The 27,408-nt window shown below is 32.4% G+C and overlaps 1 protein-coding gene across 11 annotated transcripts in view; it reads left to right on the top strand.

Moving 5' to 3' along the window:
- The window catches only part of LOC129804860 (ecdysone receptor), a 200,656-nt gene that overhangs the window by 156,656 nt on the left and 16,592 nt on the right, over positions 1-27,408 (top strand). For 6 of the 11 annotated variants that reach the window (XM_055852534.1, XM_055852527.1, XM_055852542.1 and 3 more), the window contains 4 exons: positions 22,334-22,510; positions 22,588-22,901; positions 22,954-23,121; positions 23,209-23,361. In XM_055852534.1, coding sequence (XP_055708509.1) covers positions 22,334-22,510; positions 22,588-22,901; positions 22,954-23,121; positions 23,209-23,361 — 812 coding nt within the window. The remainder of the gene's footprint in view (positions 1-22,333; positions 22,511-22,587; positions 22,902-22,953; positions 23,122-23,208; positions 23,362-27,408) is intronic. The other 5 variants (XM_055852560.1, XM_055852600.1, XM_055852571.1 and 2 more) reach the window with 1 other exon arrangement.

The raw sequence follows: 27,408 nt of genomic DNA, 5'->3' as shown, positions 1-27,408 counted from the left end.
AAATAATTTAGGACAATTGCGATATAATTCAGTTCAAGGTGGGAGATGATATAGAAAAAGATTGAATTTTTTTTTATTGTTTCTCGTTCTTTTTTTTTACTTTTGCCTTGCCTCAACCCAGAAAACTTGAAAGAGAGAAGTGAAAAAAAATGACAGTAAAAAAGCATTTTTAAATTATGGAGAAATTCAAGGAGAAAGAATTATAATCTCTACAGTGAATTCACACGATTTGGCTATGGTTACAATCAGTAGTCGAAGAGATAAGTGTAAGAGAGATGGAAAGTGTGTGAAGTTAGCTGCTGAAGAGAGATAGATAGGTTGTTATTTCATCAAATATTTTAGTATCGTTGAATGACCTTAAAATTCATAAATGAAAAGTTTATGTACACAAACACAGATCATCATCTATCTTGCTTGTGTACAAGAAAGTGATATTGTTAGCTATTTCAGTCACACATTCAACACATTTTGGGGTCTTATTTAATTCGGTCTGATAGGACTTTTGACTTATGTGCGGTTGGGAATTGGATGTGAGCCGATCTTGATGGTGTGAGTGGAATTTTAAAGTTCACCGCACTAAATTCGGTCACTGTTATGACGACACCGACACATTTCTGTGATTATATTGCTCACTCTTTTTTGGGTGCCAGCTCACAATGAAGAACAGACCCAATTAAATGGATGGAAAATAGCACAATAATAATATCGTTTTGTGTCATAAAGCAAAAGTGTCGACAGAATCAATGAATCAATTTGGGTCAACAATACTTTTAGAGAGACAGAGTGCATTGAATTTTATTCATTATGTGCCTCTCTTTTCTCTTTCTTGTTTTCCTTTCAATTGAAAGGTGTTTGCTATAATCGTTAAATTTCACTATTTATCTCTGTGATGTTTTATTTTTTTTTTCTTTTTGCCTGAGAGATAGAGTTCACATGAGAAAGGTTTCAGGGGAATTTCACAAGATTGCATGCAAAAGTTGATAGACATGATCGTATTTGTGAGAATTAAAAAAAAAACTTCGCATGATCGTGATCGTGAAATTGCCCAGACAATACTATTCCCACTTGCAAATACGCTACTACGCTACCTCTGCAAGTTCAAATGATGGGGACATGAAATGGAATTAAATATGGATGAAAAATACCTTAAGATCACTCATCTGCTTAATTTTCACATTCGTGCTCTGCTTGGTGAACCAAAATGAATGAATTTATAATTTATACACATTTTTCATCATATTATCCCTCAGCTTTTTTTATCCATATTCTTCACTATATCCATCAAAAAGAGATATATCCGATGAGAAATTTATAAAATCGGTCTTAAGTGTTGTTGTGGGTAATTTCTGTGATGAGATGGAGGCTTCTGCGGTTGGTGCAACAATGTTGCTCCGCCTCAAGTTAGATCATAACAACAGGATAAATTATCCGCAGAATAGAGTATCAAGATTGATTGAATTTTTAATTTCGTATTTTATGATTTTATTAAGTCATACTCCTATGTTAAGAATAGAATTTCTGTCTGATTTGGTCGTCAGGCTAAAGAATTGTACCATATCCATACTAAATTGGTTTTCTTACTTAGCTAATCATAATCAAATAAGTCTCTTATGGGTCTATAGGGGTATTGTGAAAAATTTTCTTTAAAATGCAACATTTTAAACTAAACCGTTTGTATATGAACGTAAATTTCGATCAAGTACGTCAAAGTACTGAGGTCATAAGACTATTTACACTACTTCAGCCGAATCGTAATACAAAACTTAAAAGACAAAACTTTGTGTGGTAATATTGTCAGTTATATTTCTCAGTAATAAATATACTAAGAAATATTTCCTAGAAGTATTGTGCAATCTTTTGTAAAGAGATGTCGATCTCGAGGCAAACCTAGGACAAGGTGGCTGAAGTGAATTCAGGATCTTGTCTTGGATTGTCTTAATATCGATCCCTTCCTTACTTCTGCTAAGTTTTTGCCTAAAGTGACAAAAGACCGACAGACGTGGACTAGTAACCTAAGAGCCTTGACAGACCTGAGGATTAGCCGAGAGATGGTTTAGCGTAATTATATTAGAAATAATGGTCAAACTACATTTCCGTCATTTTCCACTAAGTCGTTTCCCGGCTTAAGTCGTAAGTGTGTCTAGGGCATAAGTGTCCCAGCCAGCGATCCCGATAGAAATAAGTGGTTGATAGAAAACTAATACGAGTTCTAATGAGAAGTAACTTTACATTTTATCAAACTAGCTACCCCCCTGATTAATAGCCTAGCGGCGGGCGATTCTATTTAGCTGTTTAGTTTTTATTTTCTCTCCCGAATTATACGCCATATAAGTTTGGACCTTTTTATCGTTTCCAGTTGGTCTCTTTGTAAATAATATGGACGATCTACTTGCATCTTAGATGAATCCTACAAGAAGTATTTTTTAATATATATCTAAATATTGTGATAAAAAGTGTACAATCAGCCCGTTACTGTTTTAGTAGATTTATGCCTTTAACGCCTTTAACTTTTCCTATAAACCAGTGTTAAAAGCGAAAATTAATAAGAAAATAGGGTTACAGTAGAGTCTCTCAAATGAATTCAAAATGTCGAATGTTAGGTTATGTTCAAAAAATCGTATTGTGCTTGATTGGGAACTATATTTCTCTGTTACGAAGGTTTGTAAAAAAAGTGCGGGCCGGTGATTTAAAGTACAATTTAATCTGAAATAAATTTCTTAATTTTTCTTTCTTATAAAATATCTTTTGAATTTGGGAAGTGAGAAATAAGTCGTTTATAGTTCTTAAGCGTTCAAATTTCAGAGACTTTGCTGTAAATCCGAAGCGAATTGAACAGAAGAACTTCCTAATTGTTTATATCCGATAACGCTTTGATATGCAAAAAAAAAATACTTTTAGAAAACCGTCCTTTTTATATGAGTCTAAATTTTTGTAGACATACACTGATTTTCTCAGATTGCGGATTGTGGGAAAACTTTAAGAAAAATTAGCTTTTAGTTAGCAATATCTATATTAAAATTGAAAAAAAAGATTGTTTTAATAACGTATAAGGTATAATACATTCTATGAAGTTTGAAAATGTAAAAATTCGATAGTTTTATTTCTGATATTTAGAAATGGATGTAAGTACTCAAATATAAAGCAATAAACAGTACATTATGTCGAACATTTCTAATTTCATTTGTAGAATTTTATTGCCAAAATTGGCAGAGTTAAAAAGCTTCGTTTTTTTTATGATTCTACCAAATATAAAACATAATCTTCTATCTTAAATTGCGACAACCATGCTATCCAATGTTAAAGTTTGAAGGTCGTCAGGAGAATCTCCCATTGTGTTTGTTGATTGAAATGGTCTATAAAAGGTGTCTCCTAAACTTAAAATGACTCAACGAGGATTTTTTATAACTGGGAAAACATATAGCAATTGTTAAATTTTACGATTCTAAACTCAATATGATTAGCTCTGCTTTTTGTCACTGTTGCTTCAATCCGCCTTCCTGGAGCTTATACCTCAATTAATACTTAACGATGGGATTTTCTGGCAAATTTTGAGGATTGTATTTGCAACAATTGTGAATTTGGGAATTTTATGGTTGAAGCTTTTTGCGTATATTGGGATGTGTAGAATCAATTAAATTCAAAGAGCGATAAATGAACTGAAATTGCAAGTCAGATATAAAAGGCTGGGATTATTGCAAAATGGAGTTTAGTGAAGCAGTAAGGAAGTTAACTTTATTATTATACTTTTTCGCGCCTCCAGCAAGCGAATATATACATTTTTTTTGTTCTACCAACGTGAAATGATATACCTTGTGAGACAGCAGTTGAGTGTGTCTCTTCGGTAATTTATGAGATGATTTCATTTGACTTTGTAAGTTAGTGCTATAGAGTTCTTACCACACGGAATTATTGTTAGTGTGGCCATTACCAAGGCCAATGTTACTTCTTTTTTTTTCTATCTCACTACAATTTTCTTCATTCTCTCCTATTCCAGTGTAATTCCTCTTTGCAAAATAATTACCAACCACTATTATTACTGACAATGTTAAGTCGGAGGAGTCTTATAAAAATACAAACATAATATTGCGATGGTGAACACTTTGGCTCATTACTATGACCGCGTAGACATATACCGCACACCAATCTAAATTCTAATTACAATTCCCGCGGCGATTCACCATTGTTTTTTCTTCTCTTTGGAACAATTTTAAAATACAAAATATACTGCACAACATAAAATTGTACTACACCATCCGTCTCACACATATCGAATTCGCGATGGTTAAGTGAGAGAAAACAGAGACGGATTCTATTCTCTCATGGTATATTTAATAAAATTTTAATAATTTGTTATTGCTCTAAATCACAAAAAGAGCAATTTTTGGTTCTCTAAAAACATCTGTACTAAAAAGCGAATAAAATTATGTGCAGGATTAATGTAGTTAATTTTCGAAAATTCGAAGATAATGTCGAAAATTTAAGTTGAAGTTTAGATTCAAATTGTGAGAATTTGCATACTAAAACTATAAAAATTTATTTAAAAATGTTGATCAAGCAAAACAGAAATATTATGATTTTAATTATTATTTTATTTTTCACACTAAAGAAAGTACAGTAAAAATTAAGTGTTGACACTCGATAAATTTCGAATAGAAAATCAGAGGATCCATTTTTAGGGATTAACAAGGAATGAAAATGTATTTTCTTTAGTTTGTGAATCCCGTATTAGATTTTTCTTTACTCTTAAAAGAAATATGACCATGTAGGGTAAGTGTGCCAAATTTCGGCATAGTTGCATGCAAGCGGCAAAGTCTCAAGTTTGAAATGTAACATTTTTAATACAAATTGATTTTTGTATTCCTTCTTTTTAAGGCGTATTGATTGGAACCTTGTAGACTGTTTATCGTCTTTATTTACTCTAAAAACATTCTTAATAAATTTTAAAATGAATAAAAATGTAGACATTGCATTGGTGGCCTATTTCGGCCATCTTCATTCTCATAGTTTCTTGCACTTCGGGAATTCTTGTCTTTTTCATATCATCTGGTTTGTCAAAGCTACATTTTTTGTTATTCTTTTGTATTGTAAGTAAGTAAAAATTAAAAATTCATGGAAATTCGAGGAACAAAATAGGTGGCCGGAATTGCAAGCTGGCCGGAATTTGGCACACTTACCCAACTATACGTAGAGTAATAAATTCGAGAGTACTTTTCGAAAATCTGATTCATATCAATCACTGACAATTAAATAGAGCTCTTTGTATGACCTGCAATGATGTCCTATAGAGGAATTCTGTAACACTCTGGCAATGTCGATCATATCTAGCTATCTAACTATCTATCTAACTAACTATCTTAGCTATCGCGAAAGAGTCTTGACGAATATATCGCTCACAAAAGTCTTACACGCTTTCTAATTTACAAGTTCGAACATTCAGCGAAGTGGTTTAAACCTTTTTCAGTATATGATTTTTTTTTAACGTAACAAACTCAATTCATGGATTTACGGTCATTAACTTGATAATCTTTTTTTTTAACACCCAACCAAAAAAAAAACATCTACTATAATATTGTATCCGCTTGGTCTAATATAGAATGGAATTAAATTACAGATCTAAGCTTGGAAAAACAACAAAATTCTCATTGTAAATTGTAATTTGGTGTATAGATGATATACAAAAAAAAAAATAAATAAATAAATATTATCATCATTGTGTAGGAAAATTTTCTATGGTGCGCGGAGATAGGGTGTTTGTTTTTTTTTCTTTTGGACATAAAAAGAAGAAAATAATAATGTAAGACACGATAGACTAGACATGATTATAAATTGTACGAATGTTTTGGCACATCTTCCACAATTTACAATCAATGCTTTTAAAATAAATAACCAGAATCCCCATAGATATATATTTTTGTCCAGCAAAACATGCTCGTTAAAATGTGATGAAAATACTAACACGGAGACACACATTAGAGGAAATAGAATCGTGATCAAGTTTATTTTAAAGCTTAAAAGCATGGGGAAGATCAAGAAAATAAATATATACGATGGAGAACTATAATAATAAAAGAAAAAATAGGCACAACGTGAGACTGAGATAAAGTAGAAAAGGTTATGGTCATCGTGTAGAGAATTTTCTTCATAGAAGTGTGTGTCGATGTGGTTTAATAGATCGCGATCTTATTAGAGAGGGAACAACCATTTCAGATGATTTCAGAAGAAGAATGACAATATAATAGTATTTACGATGTTGGGATCGTGATTGGAGAATGATCACACAAAATGGCCGTTTCAAATACAAATAGCAATATTTTCTTGTTCCATCTACCACTACCTTAGTGATTCAAGATTGTTGAGAAAAAAAAATCTGAAAAAAAAAGATAGTGAAGAAGTCAATAAAATAAAAATTGATGCGAAAATATTTTTCGCATAAAAAAAAATCATTTAGTATTTTATCTCGATAAGATTCCTCTTGGGTTGGATTTTGATTCGAGATTTGAATATTAAAATTATTTTTTGTACGGACACTATAACGTCTGAAGATCAATAATCCCATTTATTCTTTTACGCAAAATGTTGCTTTTTAAGTTTCTTCCACTTCTCATTCCACAACTTTATACCCCTCCCCTGCGCGGAAACCCCCCCAAAACACCTTTATGTTTAGTAAAGATCGCTGATGCGATAATATTCAGGGTGAAGGAATTAAAGATGAAGAGAAATATAAAACAAATTATAAGAAATTCTTCATATTCATGTTTAAAATCTTATTTTTTTTTATTCATATTATATGACAAAAAAAAGTTATAAGAAAATGCGCAAAAGTTATTTACAGATTTGTTTTCTTTTTCTTTTCTTTCCAGGTGAGATGCTTTGCTAATTTTGGCAATTTTATGGAATGCGGTTTGAGTGAGTTGAAATTTGGTGATTGAGAGAGGAGTGAAAAAAATAAGTCAATACGACCACACAGGTATTTTGTTTTTTTCCAATTTGAAAATTTTGTTTTTACCCCACGGATTTTAATAATTAAAATCACGATTCAGAAAACGAGACAACGATGATAAAATACAGAAAATATTGAGATTTCTGTGCCTTCCAACTAATGCCACTGAATGCATTCTTTGAGCGTCGTCGTCTGCTCTTATATTGAATGATTTGCCGTGTGATTGATGGCCTTTTCGTATAATTCTTCTTGTGACTTTTGTTTTGAAATTCAAATCTCAACCATTCTATATAGTCAAGACCAAGAGTTTATCTGGAAGTGCGATGTTTTAATTAAAAGGAATATTATTAAAGACATATGGTGCGGCTTTTTAGACATTTGAACATTCACTTTCAAACATAAGACTGTCCCGTCAGAAAAAGATATATACTTTGGGAAGATTTAAGATTTTCTCAGAAATTGCAACATCTTCTAAGAATTATTGGCTTAAGGATATAATATAGCAATTTAAATATCATGTATTGTTTAATCTACGAATTTTAACTGGGATTCTTTCATTACCACAGCTACTGTGACATTGCAATTTAGTAAACCATTTCAGATTGAGCTAAAATACACAAGATAGATTATTTCAGGCACATATGTTTCCAATGCGGAAAAAATCTGGTTCTGCCAGCTGACGGAAGCTCTGTGATGCAATTCTGACGCCGTCACATTGCTATCCCGCCAAAATTTTCCCGATTTTGCGAAATAGAAATATACATCATACACAGAGTCTTCACTCTGTATGAGTGGGCACGGATAAAGAGTGTGGCGCTTTCAGAGGGATGGCATGTGTAGTAGTGCGCAAAAAGCGGAATAATGGCTGTTATTTTGAATATCCCGCGAATTTTATCTCGCGAGCTCCTGGAGGTCGTGAGATGGCAAAATAGATGCATTTTAAGTGAAAATTTCACGATTTAGTGCTCAAAATTTTTTGTTAAAATTGGTTCTATTAATTTTATGTAATATATAATTACATAAATTTAATGTCCACGAGGAAAAATTGAAATAATTATCGATGAATACTTTGGGGTTTCTTGGTGTCTCCAGAACCCACAAAGATACTTATGGTCCATCACTTCAACATTCTAAAATATCTTAATGTGAAAATTCTCAAGAAATGGGTAAAAGTATTTGATGAATAGCATGTTATTTCAATAACGAGTAGGATGGTGTTGTCCAGAAACGATTTGTGAAAAAAAAATTCAAAGGAGATTTTCCTAGAACTACATTTTTAAACTAATTAATTTTTAATTTTAATTTTTTCTATAATTTTCTTCATTTTCTTCATAAATCCCTGAATATCCTTCGAATCCCCGAAAAGGATTGCGCAAGACTACTTGTCTTTTTCACGAAAATATTCTCGAAAAAAGAGCTAAGTTCTCTGAAGATCATAAACACGGAGAACTTAAGGGTAAGGGACCGGTGTAACAATTTATTAACAACAATAATCTGATGGTCGTTGAATGGAACATTTCAGCCCAGAATAAAAAAAAAACATTTCTTCTTAGAGCTTTTTCGGTTCCCTGCGGACCTTCTTCGCGGGTCGAAAATGTCAGATTTCTGGGATTTTGTCTTTCTTGGGGGCCAAAGAGATGTCTTCATTGGGTACATGGGTTCTGAATCACACACTTCACGAACAATTTTACAGCGATATTTTACTTTTTACAAATAAGATTACTAATTACTACACAAGTTAAACAAAATGAAATAAAAATCTTTCTTGGCTACTAACTAAGTTTTGCTTAACTCATTTAGTAACTTATTTGTAAAAAGTAAAATATCGCCGTAAAATTGTTCGTGGAGTGTGTGATTCAGGACCCATGTACCGCATGTACCCAATGAAGATATCCCTTTGGCCCTAAGAAAGACAAATCCCCAGAAACCTGACATTTTCGACCAATGAAGAAGGTGCGCTGCGCAGGGCACCGAAATCTCTAGGAAGAAAAGATTTATAATCCAGAGACAAAATATTCATATTTTAATAGATTATTTTGTTCAAGTTTTACAATGATGTTAACATTACCTCTTCCTTCCCATTCTATGATATTCAGTGGCCCCAGCTCTTTCTTCAAGGAAATATTTTCGCGAAGGACACAAGTTGTCCTATACAGCCTTATTTATAAGTTTGAAGAATATTCAAGGATTTATGAGAAAAATCGAGAAAATTACAGGAAAAATTAAATGATAGGAAATTAGTTTGTTCTAGAGAATTTTTCTTTGAATTCTCCTGCAAAAATCATTTCTGGATTCTGGACACCAACGTTCTGTAATGTACAATTATTGAGATAAATACGAGTTTAAACAAGCAAGTTTATTAATTTCTTGAGAATTTTTACCTAAAGATATTTCAGAAATTTGACGTGATATTCCTCCATAAATGTCTTGGGAAAACATGTTCATGAAACACCAAAAGGAAATCAAAAGTACTCATCCACTTACATCCCCCACAAGAAAGGATTTCATTTTATTGCACTGTGTTTTAGAAAAAAAAACTTTAGGTATTATAGTTCTAACGAAGTTGTTTATTAAATGCCCAAGGCATTAATAAATTCATATGGAAAAATCGTTTAAAAAATTATTTTGTTGCCTTGGACCACACTTGTAACAAAGAAATTAAAATTTGAGTGATTTGATGAAGCCGTCTATGTAACGGAAATGATTTTGAAAATATCCCGCAATTAAAGAGTGAACGAGAGAGTGCGAGCGAGAGCAATGGCATGATTGAGAAATGACAGCCTCATTGAACAAGCGTTGAATTTCACGGATTTTTCTCTAGTTTTTCGCGAATTTAATGTTTTAGTAAATCAAATTACAATAATTTTCATCTCATAAAGGGTGTTTCTGTGTTTAAATGTGAATAATTTGCTCAAAAGTGCACAAAATATGAGCTGAAGCGGCTTCACACATACAACCACCTTCCCGAAAAATCTGGATAAATTTCGTGACGGCCATCGGAATTGGGGGGCTGATTTCTAAAGAAATATCTCATGTTTTTTAATTTAATAACTTCTTTGTAGAGTTTTTGGAAAATCGGTTTTTAACGGTTATGCATTTTTCTCATGTTGCTGCGGAATATCTATATACATTGGAAACATTTTAAGTAGAGTAGGGACAGTGGAAATTTCGATAACATTATTAGCTAATTAGCTTAAAAATTGACCTTCAAATTTTGAGTTTTCTTGATTGAATTCCTATTTTCTTTGTCAAAGTTGCTCATGAAGGATAGTATGTTTAAAAACATACTTATACATAGAAACCATAGAAAGATAAAAATTTTGAAAAAGAGCTTTTAAGCTAATATCATTCTGTATTATTCTGTCTTCATCTAATGCTATCAAAAAAATGCTATTATAAAAATCATTATTTTAAAGGTACCCTAATTCAAAAGTGCTTCACTCCCACCTAAAAAAAATAACATCCTGAAATGAATTGTTTTCTATCCATTCTATCTTTAAAGCTAAAATTATCTTATCTTTCTAAGTTTTTGTTTATCGTAAAAAGTCAATAAAAAAAAACTATCGTAAATTTGTTGAATGTCAAAAATATTCTTCAACGAGCTTTTTAAAGCGTCTTGTTCAGATACGCATTGGCTTTTAATACATACATTATGTCATAATATGCTTTTTTCTAAATTTCAAAACCATTCTATGGGAAATTTATTCTTTATAAACATTTCATAAAAAATTAAGAATACGCAATCAGTAAGGTGACATACATCCGGCTAATTTTGATTAGAAGGAACGTTCGTTTGTTTGTCTATCCCTAGCATGCGTTTAATTAAAAATTTTCCAAAATTAATGGAAAGAACAGAGAAAATTGGAGTTCAAGAACATCAAGCCCACAACAAAGGATGAGAAATGTGGTGTATATATTAATTATGGCAATTTTTTTTGAGTGAACTGGATGTTTAGTCTCAGTCTCGAAAAGTCTACGCGTGGTGTTTTGGATAACATAGCAAAATAACCAGATGGTGTGAATCTCACCTTATTTGTGTTGTAATTAAAGTTAATTGCAAGTGCGAGAAGCCAAAAATAGATGTGTCACTTCGGTTAAAGTAAGGAAGGTCATTCTGTAATGCGGCAAGAATTCTTCTCTATATGTTTGGTGAATTTTTGGTGACTTGAGGAAAATAATGTGGAATTTTCCTCCTTGTACTTGGTGGTGAGAATGTGCGGTATGTGAAAATGTATATTGTGTGGTGTAATTGAGTGAAAAGGAAAAAAAATCCAAAATCCACCAAATTTTCATGTACCAAATCGATCATTTTGCACAGCAGGACACTTCCCAGCAGCATGAGATAGGCACATGAAACGAGAGAGGGTGGGATTTTCGGGGGGGAGTTAAAGAGTGAAGAGATTGACGACCCACTCAAAAGACGTATGGAGTTGTGCCAAAAAATCACTATATATGTTACGTATATATACAGAATATTATATGGATTTAATGAAGCCGCCAAAAGTTGCGGGAAATGGCGTCACAATGACTCAAAAAAAAAGTATATAGTCACGGCATGTGCAATTGAAAGTTCAAGTTGAGAGTTGATGGAACTCTTGGAACTGTATAGAAAATTAGTCGTTGCTCTTTTGAGCTTTTACATTTTAAATGGACAATCATATTTCACATTTTTCGTCGGGGAAAGAAAGAAACAGTGTTTGACGTTTGTTTTTTTCTAGTTACTGGTTCTGCAAAATTTGCCAGTTTAATGATAATTGAGGTAAAATAGGTTCTAAATTGGTCTTAGGGAAAGGTGACGTTGTGTCAAACTTATTACAATTGTGATTTTCAGATTCCCTTGTACCTTCTGACTATCTCCTGACCAAAGCTCTAAAAGACACATAGACGACCTGAAATTATTTTATAAAATTTGTTCTTTTTTAAATTTGTATTTAGGCAAAAAAATGAAGATGAAGATTTTCGTAGAATATATCCTTACAATTTTTAAGATTTTTGTCTTAAGTATTTTAAGATTCTTAAAATGATGTTATTCTTTTTTCTTCTAAAAAAAACTCAAAAAGATCTATTCGGGTTACTGAAGACCGTAAATTCGAAACATCTCTATCTAGAAATTTTGTTTAACGTTCTCATAATTTGTTTTAAATTTTTCAAAAACTTATCACGTGACTTTTTTAAATTATATTTTCGGATATGTCTTAGAAATTCCTCGTTATAGGAGTAGCAATTATCGTAAACTACTCGGCCCCTATTTTAACAAGTTCCTTAACAGGGAAATACAAAGTTTAAAAGAGTTTGTGTGATTTACGGCGTTATCACACTTACACATTAAAATTTTAATGTAATTCACATTAATTGTCGCTTGTGATCGTCCAAATATCTTATTTGTGTCTTTGAGTCATTTAATATTTGGGGTTTTTCTATTTATTGATACAGAAGTGGACTTGGCCTGCAAAAATAAGTTTGAATTTTCCTAAAGTATAATTATTTTTCACATTAAAAAATTAAAGAGAAAATCGCATTAATTTTTCGCATTAATGCTATTAATCAATTTATATTAAATTTTGTAGGCCAAATCTACCTTTTATCAACAAATAGATCAAATTTTGAATATAAAATGATTCAAACACAAAAATTACACATTTGGACTCTCATAAGCGACAATTAATGTGAATCATATTAAAATTTTAATGTGCAAGTGTGATAACACAGTTAGATTACGTTTCGAGTAAACTCGAACAATTTCTGATCCAAGCATCTCGGGATTTTAATTATAAATTAGCCTTTTTTAATTCATTTAGGATAATTTGTACTTATTTGAAAAGTCTAGGACTAAAATAAAAATCTTATAAAAGTTTTCGACTAAAGCAAAATGTCGGCTTATGCCCAACGCATAATAACATTTGTATTGTAAACATGTTTTTGACATTTCTATGGGAGTGAGTGAGACTTAGATCTACTCATCTTGCTCACTCTCATAGGAAATTTTGAAAACATATTTACAAACAAAAGTTATTGTACGTTGGGCATTACAAGAATTTTAAAATATAACACGTGTATACAAAACAGCTCCAACTTTTTCCCTATTTGAAAAATCATAGTAAAATCTTTCGATGTGAAAACAAAATGAGATAATTCTCACATAAAGACAATAGAATATTAAAAATGTAACTCAATTGTCAACCTGTGTGTTGGTTGGTAGCTTTAACCGGAAGGATGCCAATTACAACGTCCAACGACTTGTTGCATAAACGATGACTTTTTTTCTCATATTTTACTAATATCATTCATAATTGGGATTTGATAGTAAAATAACAGAGGGCGGGATTCGGGGGGTAATGTGTCGTATACAAATATGAAAGACGCACAATTGCTTCTTGTCTTGTGACAAGAATACTGTATAAAAGTATGAAGACGGAAAAAACATGAGCAAATGACACAGAAAGAGAAAGATTGAAGTGAAAGATGAAAAGACGAAACGTAGGAAAGTGATTTACGCCACGATGACATAAGTTTTCTCGCTTGTACGTGTGATTGGTGTTTGTGAGGAAGCGCCAAAAAAAAATTGCCAGAGGAGAGTAAAAATGAAAATCTTTTTCACTTTTTTTTTGGATGAAAAACACATAAAAGATAATGAAAGATTCTGTCATTTTTCATATCCGCTGCTTGACCTTTTAATTTTGTCAGTGATTTTCTGTGTTCTTGCCGTTTGATCATTTGGCGCGAGAAATATTCTTTCTTTTGCCTTTGGATAAATATTTAGATATTAATTATTTTTCATGCGCGAGAATATTAGAAAGCACTGTTTTCTCTGATTTTATACACCGCAAGACATAAATATAATTCCACCATGTGTGTCTTCAATGGAATACTCTGTGCAATGGATTTTTTTTTACAATGCATTACATACATACTCTAGGGGATATTCTCAAATGATGAAAATAGATAATTCACAGAGTTTTGTTTAATTGAAAGTGGAACGTAGACGAAATATTCACCCTACGCTTTCTTATCATCCGGCTCGAATTTTCTTTCTTTTTTTTCGTTTTCATCGATGTGTGTTCAATTGAATAAATAAAGTGCATATATATTTTTCCTCAATATTCCGTCCGTATATTATTTAGCTGGCTGATCACGTGATGTCTGGAGTCTTTTGAGCAATTTTTTTTTTTTTAAATTCTTCCTCCTTATAACAAATGTTTGAATTGTAAGCAAAGTCGCACATACAAACAGTATATTTCTGGCTGGATGAGATAAAGTTTTGGGTGGTGTATCAACAAAGAATATTTATCAAAAATATATATATATATATTTTTTATCGGGAGGAACGCATTTTGGAGAGATTCTCAAAGCCCACAGACACAGTCAATGGGTTTCTTTGGCCAACTCTTGAGTGGAGTGACATTAACCTTGTGTATCGCTGTTTTAGCTATTGCAAAATACACACTTCACTGTGTGTGCTTCTCTTCTTCGGTTTTATTTTTCACATTTTATGCCAAAGGTGTTCCAAAGTGACGAATCGATGTGTCGTGCAAGTCATTTTTGCTAAGAATACTAAAATTTGATGTTTGAGAAAAAGTATAGAAAAGGTGACTGGAAAACAACTGAAATAGTAAAAATTTGACATAATTTGCATATGTCACCCTGTCAATTTGTCAACCTTGAATTTGGCATATCTCAAGAATGCCTGTAGGTTGCTCCCCCTAAGTTCGATTCTGATTGCGCCTCAGTGTAAAGCTCCGCTCTCATCTTCTCTTTCTCTTATGTACTATTGCATGAGTCAAGGACGCGCAGTGCCCCCGACTCTATTTTATTTACATCGCCAGCAGCAGAAGCAGCTTCATCATCGTCACTATTTTATGTACTTTCTGGTGCTTTTTCCACCATAATTATTTTTGCTGTCATTACATAAGGGAAACTCCATACACATTTGGTGATGATCAAATCTCTCCTAAATGTAATTGTACACATGGCTCATTGTATAATTTTTTTTAAACTAAATTTTTTACCGTGTATATTTTTATAAGCGTACGTGAAATACTTAATTAAACTTTTTTTTTTGAAAGTAAATAAGCTCCATAAGACTTGTAGATGTGAGAGGAGGACAGAAAAAAGAGCACAATGGCACATGTGAAGAAAAGGGGGAAAGGAAGAAAGAGAAAATGAATTATCGTTCTGCTCTAGTATTATTATCATTATCATTTGGAATTAAAAGTTAGAGCACGAGAGTGAAGAATAATGTCTGTGAACATGGCCGAGAAAGATGGGAGGATAGAGAGCAAAGAAGCAGAAAAACAATACAAAAGCAAGAGTTGAGAACACATATGAGAAGTTCTATATGGGATAAACCTAAAGGTAAAGAATTCTATTACAATGGGAATAGGAATGAAGAAAAATAAAAAGAAGTTCCATATGATAAAAATAGTTAACAATTCTATATACTCTGGGCCATATAAGTTTATCCCATGCTTGGCTGATTTTTCATCTATATAGAATTCTCGTCTATTTATCTTGTTTATACCTCTATCCTTGCCTTTTTTTCGTTTTTCCCCTAACCCTTTTTCGAAGACTTTTCTTGAGAAATGTTTGTGTATCTTAATCTTTTAGATTGATGGAAAAGTGGTGAAAAACATTTTTTTTTCATAGAAGAGATTACCAAGGTCAAGTACGTTATTACTCAAATGAATACTTAATTCCTGCATAAATCAAATTATGAGTCACTTGTGATGAATTAAAAAGTTATCAATTGAATCGAAAATGTGATTATCATAATTTTGTTGTGGCTTTACTCGAATAACTAATTTATTGGAAGCAGTAACATCAAATTATTTTATTTTGTAAGATGAATTTACAAAATTTCTTTAATTTTGTTTTTGTAATCTTCTAACTTCCTTTTCGATCAGTTTCGTGTGATGCATATACTTCATAAGAATTTAACGAAAGATTATTAGATACCCTTAAGGTTCGAATCTTCATAAAATTTGTCGGCTGATTGCTTATTTAAAAAAAAAAGTTTATATAAAAACGTTCTAACTTTGTAATTTCTCATAAAAGTGGAAGAAAAGAAAGTCTAATAATCTTTAAGTTTATCAAGAATCGTGTAATATTGTGTACATTAAAAATGTAACCAAATTTGAAGACAAGTTTGAGAAATAAAAATTATAATATTTAAAAGTTATTATCCATCAAGCACAGTTAGCTAAAAAAAACAGCGTTTTCAGCATAGTTTTGCTGAGTCGATCAGCAAAAATATGCTAACCGGTCAGCAGTCCTCGAACAAAAAGTGCTAACCAAATATAACATAGCACTACCTCGCGAGTTTTGTTTTAAGGTTAGCAGAATTCAGCTGACTCTACATATCTTTTCAGCTGAATTGAAATCGGTTAGCATTTGGTACTCGCAGGGTAATTTAACTTTTAACCGACATTTTTAGACATTTTGCCGTCTAACTGTTATCGAAATCTACTGTAAAGTCTGACATTAGCGTCCGAAAATTAGTCATTTTTCGGTCTTCGTAAGTTTTTTTTTGCTATAATTTAATCGATATTTTTATACATCTTCTAATGAGTCGTTTTGTCCGGTTGAAAAACTTACGATACACTTTTGAATTTTTCTAAATTATTGTTTAGGGGAGACTGGGGTAAAAAGTCACAAGTCGAATATTTCATAATTCAATATCTTCCAAGATAAAAAAGATAGCGGCTGAAAATTTTTTCCTTAGATAGCTGCCATGGACCTTATTCAATGTCATAAATTTCTCAGAATTCGAACATGGGATTTATAAAATAAAAAATATTGAAATTTTTAGGCTTGTTTTTGAAATATTTTCCTTACAAGAGATATCAATTATTACCTACTTATTTTCCAAAATTGATGCACTTGGGAATATTTCCTAAATGATTTGGATTCCCTGAGTACAAATCCACTATCCGTTTTAGCATTTTCCAAATATCCTTCTCTCCAGAAATCTTTTTCTTAAGGATGACCACTTGGGGTAAAAAGTATCAAGAGGTATGGGGCAGAAAGTAACAAAAACCGAAGCAATTCCTGATGTCGCACGGCGAAAAGAAACGTCATCGAAACATTTATTGCCACATGGACCGAATTGTTGCTCCTTGGAATAATACTCATGAATCACAGAACTGTGATTCGTTACCTCATTCCCCTTAGCCCATCAACCATCGATGTTCTCTGAATTACTCCCCGATTGAGAAGTTTTGCCTGGTTCTCCACTTGATCATCGTGCTCATTTTTTTTTGTGGGACACAGAAGCAATTGAACACCCCGGATACCCCATGGAACCTAAAAAGATTGCGATGACACGTTGAGAATCTGCATTCCTCCGTTTATAGGCATCAACTATATTATATAGCACTACCGGATGGACACACACAGTTAAATTGAGTGCCATATTCTATGAAAAAAAACTTTATTTTGCACTAGACACTTCTTCCTTTTTCTAATTTGTTTTTATTTAGCACTTAAGTGACGTTTACTCGGCAACTCTTCGGCAGATTTCGTCAAATGCATCTCGCCCAATTCGCCATTTTCGCCTTTTTAGAATGGTTAAATAGAATTTTCTTGAAAAAAATAGCCCTTGGAAAATAACTTTAAAAATGCTTTTCTCGTTCAGATAGGAAAAACTCTGTTGCACATAGGTGTAGAGAAATAAATATCCTATGAAAATATGTCATCTAGGCATTTTTTAAAGTTACGGGAGCCCGTAATAAAGGGTATCAAAATGTGATAATTTTACCCCATGCCTGATACTATTTGCCCCAGCATTTTTGAGAATGGTCACAAAATCACCTTTTAGAAATCGGCTTAATAAACGTATTTCCTTACAAAATAGAGCAAAAATTACTTCCACAAAGTTGTAGAGCAGTAAATTTCCTATAAAACTGTGCTAATTAGAAATTTCTGAAGCGCTCGAGTAGCTTGTAAAAAAATAAAATATCCGTTTTGTGACTTTTTACCCCAGTCTCCCCTACTATTTCCAAAAAAATCATTAAAGTACGATGTAATTCGCGCACGGTTTTGATTTCACGAAAATTAAATCCGCAAATTTCGGCGTTATTAAACTCCATATTTATTTCAGCGACTGTAAATTGTAATCAAAAATTAAGAAATATAGATTAATAAAGAGTCGTTTTGTAGCTAATAATTTGAATAATTTGTAGCTAATAATTTTAACTTAAATTTGAAATGCGGTACGGAGTTGCCAATGCAACTTCATTTGTGTGCCATCAGTTCGAAGTCAACTTAAAGAAAAACCTATAATGCATTACCAATTACTTAATATCAAATTTTGAGATTTCATATTTTCAATTGAAGAATTATGATATTTTTTGTATTCTATCCTATTTTTCAGTATATAAAATTTTAAAAGATTTTCCCAATCTTCTTTAAGATTAAAGACAACTTTAAAAAATTTGTCATTTAGGGTAACTGTACCAAATTTCGACATAATTGCATGCAAGTGCCAGTCTTAAGTTTGAAATGTAGTATTTTTAATAATACAAATTGTTTTTTTTGTTACTTCCTTTTAAGTAGTGTTGCTTGGAACCTTGTATAGTTTATTGTCTTTATTTTCTCTAAAATCATTCTTAATACATTTTAACAGGAATAAAAATATTGACATAGCTTTGGATAATATTTCGACCATCTTAATTCTCATAGTTCCTTGCCCTTCTGGAATTTTTCCAAAGTCTTACGCATCATCTTTTTCGTCGAAGCATTATTTTTTTTTACGTTGCATAATCTCAAAAACACGCAAAAACTAAAAATTCATGTAAATTCGAGGAACAATAAAAGTGGTCGAAATTCCAAGCTAGCCGTAATTTGGTACCAGTTACCCTAAATTTCAATTTATTTATTGTGAAGTTTGTTGCGTTTTTGACTGAAATACTTAAAGATTTTTTATATTAATGATTTAAATATCCCTATCGGGGAATAAAATCGAAAATGTTCATAAATAAAATTGATGATATCTCCTATGTATAGAATATCCTTTAACATGCCTATCTCTTCGTCGTACAAAATTAGATAACTGTGAAGTGAATCGCAACTAAATTTGGGATGTGTTTAGTTTACCCCTAAAGATCATCTTCTGTCGATCAGATCTTTCTTTTAAGTTTCTATCAAAAGTTTGAAAATACCAGCATACCCATACAAAAAAAAAAGAGACTTTTGGGCTCTCATGAGAAATAGTTAACCCCTGCACCACCTCCTGTCACGAGTGGAAGAACAAGAGAGTTTGGAGATGAATTCGAAGAAGTGGAAATAGTAAGAAAATTAACAAGACTGGGAAAAAATTAAATACACTCATTAATTTTTTTTCTTTGTGTAAATGTGGTGGATTTGAAAGTTGTTTGTGGCAGAACCAGAATCAGAACCGGCGCAGTGGAATGTGGCTGGCCTGTGTGATCAAGCTCCCAAGAGTGTTGTATTGCAGTGTTGGAGAGTGTGGTACCACTCTTGATCTCCACAGGAAAGCCACCACTTGGGGGGAGAGATCATATCGTGTCACTGTCATTGTCGTATGACGCATTTTCTTACAGGTTTTTCAAGTCACCAATATTCTTGCTGATGTGCAAGAAGATCTTTTATAAAACAACTTTTTTTTGCGCTTTCGTGACGATGCTTTGGGTGAAGATACTCTTCAAATTAGAGAGAAGAGAAAAGAAAGAGTGTGGAGAAAGACGTTCATTTACCTGCAAAATTATAATGTATTATATTTTTGCTAATATCTCACGTTCAAATGAAATTTAATTAATCTCATTAAATGTATACGCACTCCATTTTTTTTCGCGTCTTCTCAAGTGCAAGTTGTACGTGATTTCTGTTTTCTCTCCGATAACTACAAAGTGAATTTCACAAGCGTGGAAATTGATTTTAATCATTTCTTTGCTGCACAAAATATCTCCCATATCACTACAAATCTCACTGTCATTTCGTGTTTAGAAAGATGGCAAATATAAAAGCAGAAATGCAGGAGAGATCGCAAAATATGTTGGAGAAATGATAATGATGATGCCTCTGGCATTACAAACCAAGTATAGATAATATTCCTGTGGGGCAGAAAGAGAGATTCACTTGTCTCGATTTTTAGTCCAATATAGTGTGTCGATAATAAAAACTGGAATAATATATACAAAGTATTACATATAAAATGTCCAAGTTGAAACATTATAAATTCTCCCTCCAAGTGAGAGACAATTTATTGGAGAGTCATGTATTTAATTTTTCTTTAGGATTTGTGCTCTCAAATGCAATCCACATGAAAGCGAACTTTTCGTTCTACTTCAATGAATTATATTGTGTATTATTTCTCCATGGTGCATCATGCAATTCATCTTCGTTTTTTTTTGTTCCATGAACAAACTCTCATGTGTGAAGATACACAATATAAACTATTTTTTTTATTAGCAATTGTATAGACATTTAAGTGCAATTTTCCCTATGACTGAATTTTAGTGATATTTAAAATGCTCAATCAACATTTCTATTAATTGCAATTCCAACGGGTCTGTTGTTCATAAAGTCGATGTGTTTATGGGTTAACAAGAGTGAAATGATTAAGGTCAAGTTAACATCGTACAACGGCACAAAAACAACTTGCACTGTTCGTGACAGAGTGAAAGAAAATGATTTTCTCTCTCTTGAAACAATTAATAAGACGATGATAAAAAAAAAGTATAGCAATTGAGATGAAAATCAACTGAAAATGACTTGTATACAAATCGCTACTGTTGATTTTCTTCTCTTATACTCTTTTGCACACTCTCTCTCACTCTATACTAAATCAACAATCCTCATTACCATTATTTTGCATTTCAGAATTGCTTCAAGGAATAGGTCTTTTTACGGAAAATAGATTTAAAAAAAAATAAATTGTGCTCCAGACATGTATTTGTCCCGTCAATCTTTCATATTGACACAATCAGAAGCAGATACGACAAGAAATCGTCTTGCAAACAATAAAATATGACCATGATTGGTATTTCTTGTATCTTATGGAGTATTTCAAGGTGCAGAGGAGAAGATGCAAAAAGTTTCTTTAAGAAGAGTTCCTTGTCGCAATGAAAGATTTTTGTGGGCAAAGTGTATCTTTTGAGCATGAATGCTTTCGGATAATTGCTTACAAAAACAGAGTGAAGACGAAGAATTTTTATTTGTTGCACCGAACCTAATACCATTCTTGTTTTCACGGAGGTAAATGTTAAGAAAGAAGTGAAAAACTCAATCTGAAATTCACTAAAAGAGGATTTCTCTGAAGAATGAAGTAGAAAAAGAATTGTATGACTTGAAGGCAAAAGGGTTAATAGCTAACAGAATTCTCAGCACGTGTCTCTCAATTTTGATTGCGGAATAAATCTGCAAAATGAAGATATCAGATAGAGTTTTCAGAAATCTCTGCATTTTCCTGTCTATTTTGAGAGATGTTTGTTCAAGAAGTAAATTGCGACATGAGTATTTTGATAGCGAAATTGATTCATAGTATTGTGGTATAAAAATGAGATGTTAGAAGAAATATTAATTGTACAAAAAGTATATAGAACATTTACCTTGAATACAACAAAACTTGATTGTTTTACTTGAATAGAATATTTAAAGGATATTGATGGTAGGGAGAATATATGACGATTAGGCAAATAAATATAATAATTCGGCTCGAAGGACCAAAAATTCTATTCTTCACTGAGACCTCCTGATTATATCCGAGACTACACACTTTGGTAACAACTGAGCATGAAAAATAAGTTTCCACACGCTAATAATCTCATTTACTCTGTAATTTCTACAAATACAATTATAAAATGTTGATTAGAATCATTAGAATATACATAATTGAATGGTTTTAGTTAGAAATAGAAATTACCAAGTAATTGGATGTGACGCTATAAAACTTTTTTGACAATTCTTCTTCTTCTTACACAGACTTGAAGTTAGCTGCATAGAAAAATTTCTATTGGTTGCTCAGTTTGCTCAATTAATTTGAAACTGAGTTAACGAAATAGTGTATCTAAGTTACGTGAAACACCTTTCAGGCCTTTCAATATTAGTTGCTACTGGAAATATGCTAGCTATCTTCCTCCTTGCATTGCATTCTGAGTTGTGATGTGGAAGAAGAATACAAAAAAAGAGTGAAGGAAATACGAGATTGCAAGAATGGCAATAAGAATAATTGAGATCGAGAACAAGATCGACACGAGAGAATAATAAAGTGTGGGTAAAAAAAAGAAACATGTCTAATAAATATCACTCTATGACTGTTAATTGCCCTGAAATTATAAAATGTGTATGGCAATTGTACTTGCAAGGCTGAATCTTATGCCGATTCTTATCATAACTCTAAAATCATGCAATTTTTTTTCTGTCTTGTCTTTCATTCAGGTCGTGAGGATTTATCGCCGTCGAGCAGTCTCAATGGATACAGTGCCGATGGCAGCGAAAGTAAGCCGAAGATTAAGAAGGGACCGGCTACGAGACAACAGGAGGAACTGTGTCTCGTGTGCGGTGATCGAGCTTCCGGCTATCACTACAATGCTCTCACCTGCGAAGGATGCAAAGGTAAGAGATGATTGTCTGATTACAAAATTCTCTGTAATCCATTCTTATGTGTTTTTTTTTGTTTTTCTGGGGAGCAGGCTTCTTTCGGCGTAGTGTCACCAAAAATGCTGTATATTGCTGCAAATTTGGCCATGAGTGCGAAATGGATATGTATATGAGACGAAAGTGCCAGGAGTGCAGACTGAAGAAGTGTCTGGCGGTGGGAATGAGGCCAGAATGTGTTGTGCCTGAAACGCAGTGCGCGATAAAGCGGAAGGAGAAGAAGGCACAGAAGGAGAAGGACAAGCAGCAGGTTCCACAGCCCGTGAGTACCACGGACACGTACAAGACGGAAATTCTGCCGCAACTCATGAAATGTGATCCACCACCCCATGCGGCATGTGCCGTAAGGGTGAGTTTCTCCCACACCATAAGTATGAGAACCTTTCTAGCATTCTAAAAAGTCCCCCTTGCTCCCACAGGCGCTCCTACCCGAGAAACTCCTGGCTGAGAATCGGGCTCGAGGCATTCCATCGTTAACGACAAATCAAATGTCAGTCATTTACAAATTAATATGGTACCAGGACGGCTATGAGCAACCATCCGAGGAGGATCTCAAGAGGATAATGCATGTGAGTGATTTGTTTTTGAGCCAGAGAGAATAGATGATGGGGGTTGGAACGGTTTTTGGTGACTAAATTGGGGCGTGTCTCTTGCAGAGTTCACCGACTGATGATGAAGATCAACATGACGTTCACTTCCGACACATTACAGAAATCACAATCCTCACAGTACAACTGATTGTGGAGTTTGCCAAAGGACTGCCTGCCTTCACGAAAATCCCCCAGGAGGACCAAATTACCTTACTCAAGGTAAGAAAGTCATATCATGTCTTTTTTAAAATGAAATTTCAGCAAGGAAATTGAGTTGGGATTAGCTATCATTTTAAGTTAATTTTTATTTTCCATTTTGAACTTTAAAGGAACTTTCTATTCTTAAAGCGCTTTAGGGTAAGTGTGCCAAATTCCGGACAGCTTGCAATTTCGGCCACAGTTTTTATTACTCGAATTTCCCTGAATTTTTAGTTTTTGCACACTCTAGAGATGATACAATTCAAAATATAACAAAAAATGTCGATTCCACGAACAAGATTATCTGAAAAAGACATTGGAGAATTCCGGAAGGGCATGAGATTGAAGGTGGCCGGAATAGGCAACAATTGCTATGTCTACATTTTTATTCATTTTAAAATTTATTAAGAAAGAATTTAGAGAAAATAAAGACGATAGAGTGTCTACAAGCTTCCAAGCAACACTACTTACAAAAAAGTAGCAAAAAATTCAATTAGTATTAAAAATATTACATTTCAAACTTGAGACTTTGGCGCTTGCATGCAACTATGCCGAAATTTGGCACACTTACCCTAGATAACATTATCGATTTTAAAAACCGTAAAATAATATTAAAAATAATTTTTTTTTTAAATTATAATTAAATCACTAAATGTGATTAAATTGTATACTGCATAAAAAGTACACTGCACTTGAGTAAATAATTCAATATCGTAAGGTTTTATCAAAATTTTTCTTATATTAAAAAATGTATTGAAATAATTACACTTTCAATTTACTTATGTAAAAATGTGATATATCAAGCAGAATTAAATATACCAAACAATTTTTTAAGATAACATTATCTTACGGCGTTATCACACTTGCACATTAAAATTTTAATGTGTTTCACATTAATTGTCGCTTGTGAGCGTCCAAATATGTTATTTGTGTCTTTGAGTCACTTAATATTTGGGGTTTTTCTATTTATTGATAAAGAAGTGGACTTGGCCTGCAAAAATAAGTTTAAATTTACCTAAAGCATAAATATTTTTCACATTAAAAAATTAAGGGGAAAATCGCATTAATTTTTCGCATTAATGCTATAAATCAATTTATATCAAATTTTGCGGGCCAAGTCTACCTTTTTATCAACAAATAGATCAAATTTTGAATATAAAATTATTCAAACACACAAATTACACATTTGGGCTCTCACCAGCGACAATTAATGTGAATCATAATAAAATTTTAATGTGCAAGTGTGATAACACAGTTACTGTCACTCTGGACATTAAAATTTTTTTGGCGTTTTATATTAATTGTCACTAATGGTCTACTTAATTTGTCCATATTTTGACATTATTGAAGAAATTTTTTACAATTCCTGTCACGGCCATATTTGTCATATTGATGAAGATTTTACAGATTTCCTTCCCGCATAATGGCCTCTACGCACTAGAGAAAATTATGTCCATATTGAAAAGTTTTTCCTACACTTTGCTTCAATATAGACATAAATTTCTCTAGTGTGTAGAGGCCATTACAGTGCGTGTGGGCAATAATGTATATTATAAGCGTTTCAAATATGTTATTTTGGGTTTTCAATTATGTGAATCCTTAAAATTCTTTTTATTAAGGGAGGAAAAGTTACCCGTCAAAATTGATGTTAAATAGCGTGTATAGGGGCATCTTTGAAAGTTTCTCCTATGTTTAAGTGGAACTGAGCCATATCATAATGTAATTTTGCTTCCCAATCTGTGCAGCTAAATTTTATCACGAGAAGGTTCAATTTTATTTAAAACTAGGTGAAAAATTCCAATTTAAAAGATGCACCACTTTCAAAGGTGCCCCATTTTCCCCTATGGTGTATTATCAATTCTTTCTGAAGAATGAATTAGATGAAAACCCATATTCAGGCAATTTGAGTCTATTTAAAATTTAAAAAAAAAGTCTTCTTTGAATAAATCAAAGTTTAAAATTTTACAAAATTCAAAGTACAATATTCAAAGTACAAAGTAACACTTAACACATATTAGCGATAATTATTGTGAAGTAAAATGTCATAAAATTTTAATTTTCAGTGTGATAGCAAGGTTCAACATTCTATGGAGTACAGTTTGAGGGAAACAATATACTTTTAAAGATTAATCAGTTCTGAGATAAAGAGAAATCGTAAATTTATCGTTTTAACTTTGGCAATCCATGCCATTTAATGAACTTTTGTTGTGTAGTCCAGACTTTTGCTAATTTACACAGGAAGCCAAACAGCCTCTGTGACTAGGTTTTCCTTAGCTTCTATCTGAGGCATATCCATTTTCTTCTGTAAGTGACATGCGAGCTTGCAACGTTGAAAAAAAACTTTTCAACATTTCAATCCCGGAAGTTGAAATCAATGTTAAGACGGCGATAGACGCATTAATGGACGGGTGGATAAAAAAACGAAAGATAACAATAAATCAAACCAATCTATCAAATATTGCTGATAACGTAAAGGAGTTTGACATTTATAATTCAGCATAGTTAAATATTGTGAAGTTTGCTTTAACCAAAAATGTCAAAAAACTTTTTTTTCTAAATTGATCTTACTAACCGGATAATAGGGAAAATTGTCTAATCATGAAAAATAACAGATAAGCAAAATTCTATTGTAGCCTTAGCTGTATCACAGATCAGAGTTATTTAATTCTTTTGCATCCTAAGTTACGGAAACACCGTGATGTATGAAAACATTTTGAAGTCAATTTTTCAGCCTATTTTTAGTGCCAACGGTTCATAAAAAAATGTTTATTAAATTTACCGCGTGAAAATATATGCATACATTTAGGGGCATTTCAAAAATTATTTTATAAATGAGCTCCCAATAGTAGGCAATTCATATCAAATTCTTTCAATCCGTTTTCACTTAAGCCGAAACTCCCTGCAGTTGCATGCAAGTGCCAAAGTCTTAAGTTTTGGCATGTAATAACTTGTAATAGATTTGTCGTCTTTGTTTTTTGTAAAATCATTCTCAATACATTTTAAAATGAATAAAAATATAGACATAGTTTTGAGTAATATTTCGGAAATCTTGATTCTAATAGTTCTCTGCCCTTTTAGAAATCTTCAAAAGTCTTTTTCACATTATCTTGTTCGTCGAAGCGCCATTTTTTGTTTTTTTGCGTTGCATAATCTCAAAAGTATGCAAAAATTAAAAATTTATGTAAATTTGAGAAATAAAAGAAGTGGCCGAAATTGTAAGCCGTCCGAAATTTGGTACAGTTACGCTACCTCAACGTAAAATCATATAGAGGAGTTCGTTTTCTCATAGAACAACCCTACATTAACGTTTTTATGGCGGTATACCAGAGATCCCAGATAATTTCAATTGATCAATATTTAAGTTTAATTTTTTTAAAAGTCGTGCAATTTTTTCTTTATTTTTGACTGTCCTTGATCATCATAATGATCATATTTGTAATCAGGCTCTAGATTATGTTTTCATGATGTAAATAAGCAGTACAACTTCTCCAATGGCTATGCATAGATTGAGATTGAGACATCTAGAAAGCTATAAACTGAGTTTGGACGTTATTTTCATTAAATGTAAGATTCAATGAAACTTTAAGACACTTCAATTTGTTTCAACTCACCGTCTTCTTTGGAAAGCACTTAGGGGTTGATGTTGGCAGCCTTATTATGGAATATTTAGATCAGAAATATCATTTATTTAAAGACCTTGTTACTTCGCATTCGTTTTCGCGTTCGAAAATTAGAATTCGACATTTCATAAAATGAATTACTACCGGTTTTAAAACTCGCTTGCTAACACTTAAAGATTTATCGAATTTATCTCAGAATTGAAGGGATAATGTTGCTATTACGAGAATGAGATGGACCATAAATCAAAATTATCCAATTTTTGCCAATTTTTAACATTGAAATTCTGCAAATTGCTAATTATTTTGAAAGAATATTGTCAAGTTGAAAGAATTAATCAGTTTAGAGATGAAAAGTTACCTTTCTCAGAATTTTAAAGAGTTCTTATTCAGAAATTTTCTTAACATTCTCATTTTCTAAATGACACACACGGTAATGCTGCAAAAAATA

Source organism: Phlebotomus papatasi, chromosome 1 (genome assembly GCF_024763615.1).
Source record: "Phlebotomus papatasi isolate M1 chromosome 1, Ppap_2.1, whole genome shotgun sequence".
Taxonomy (NCBI): domain Eukaryota; kingdom Metazoa; phylum Arthropoda; class Insecta; order Diptera; family Psychodidae; genus Phlebotomus; species Phlebotomus papatasi.
The sequence above is the reverse complement of the archived record's forward strand: the minus strand, read 5'-3'. Positions and strand labels throughout refer to the sequence as shown.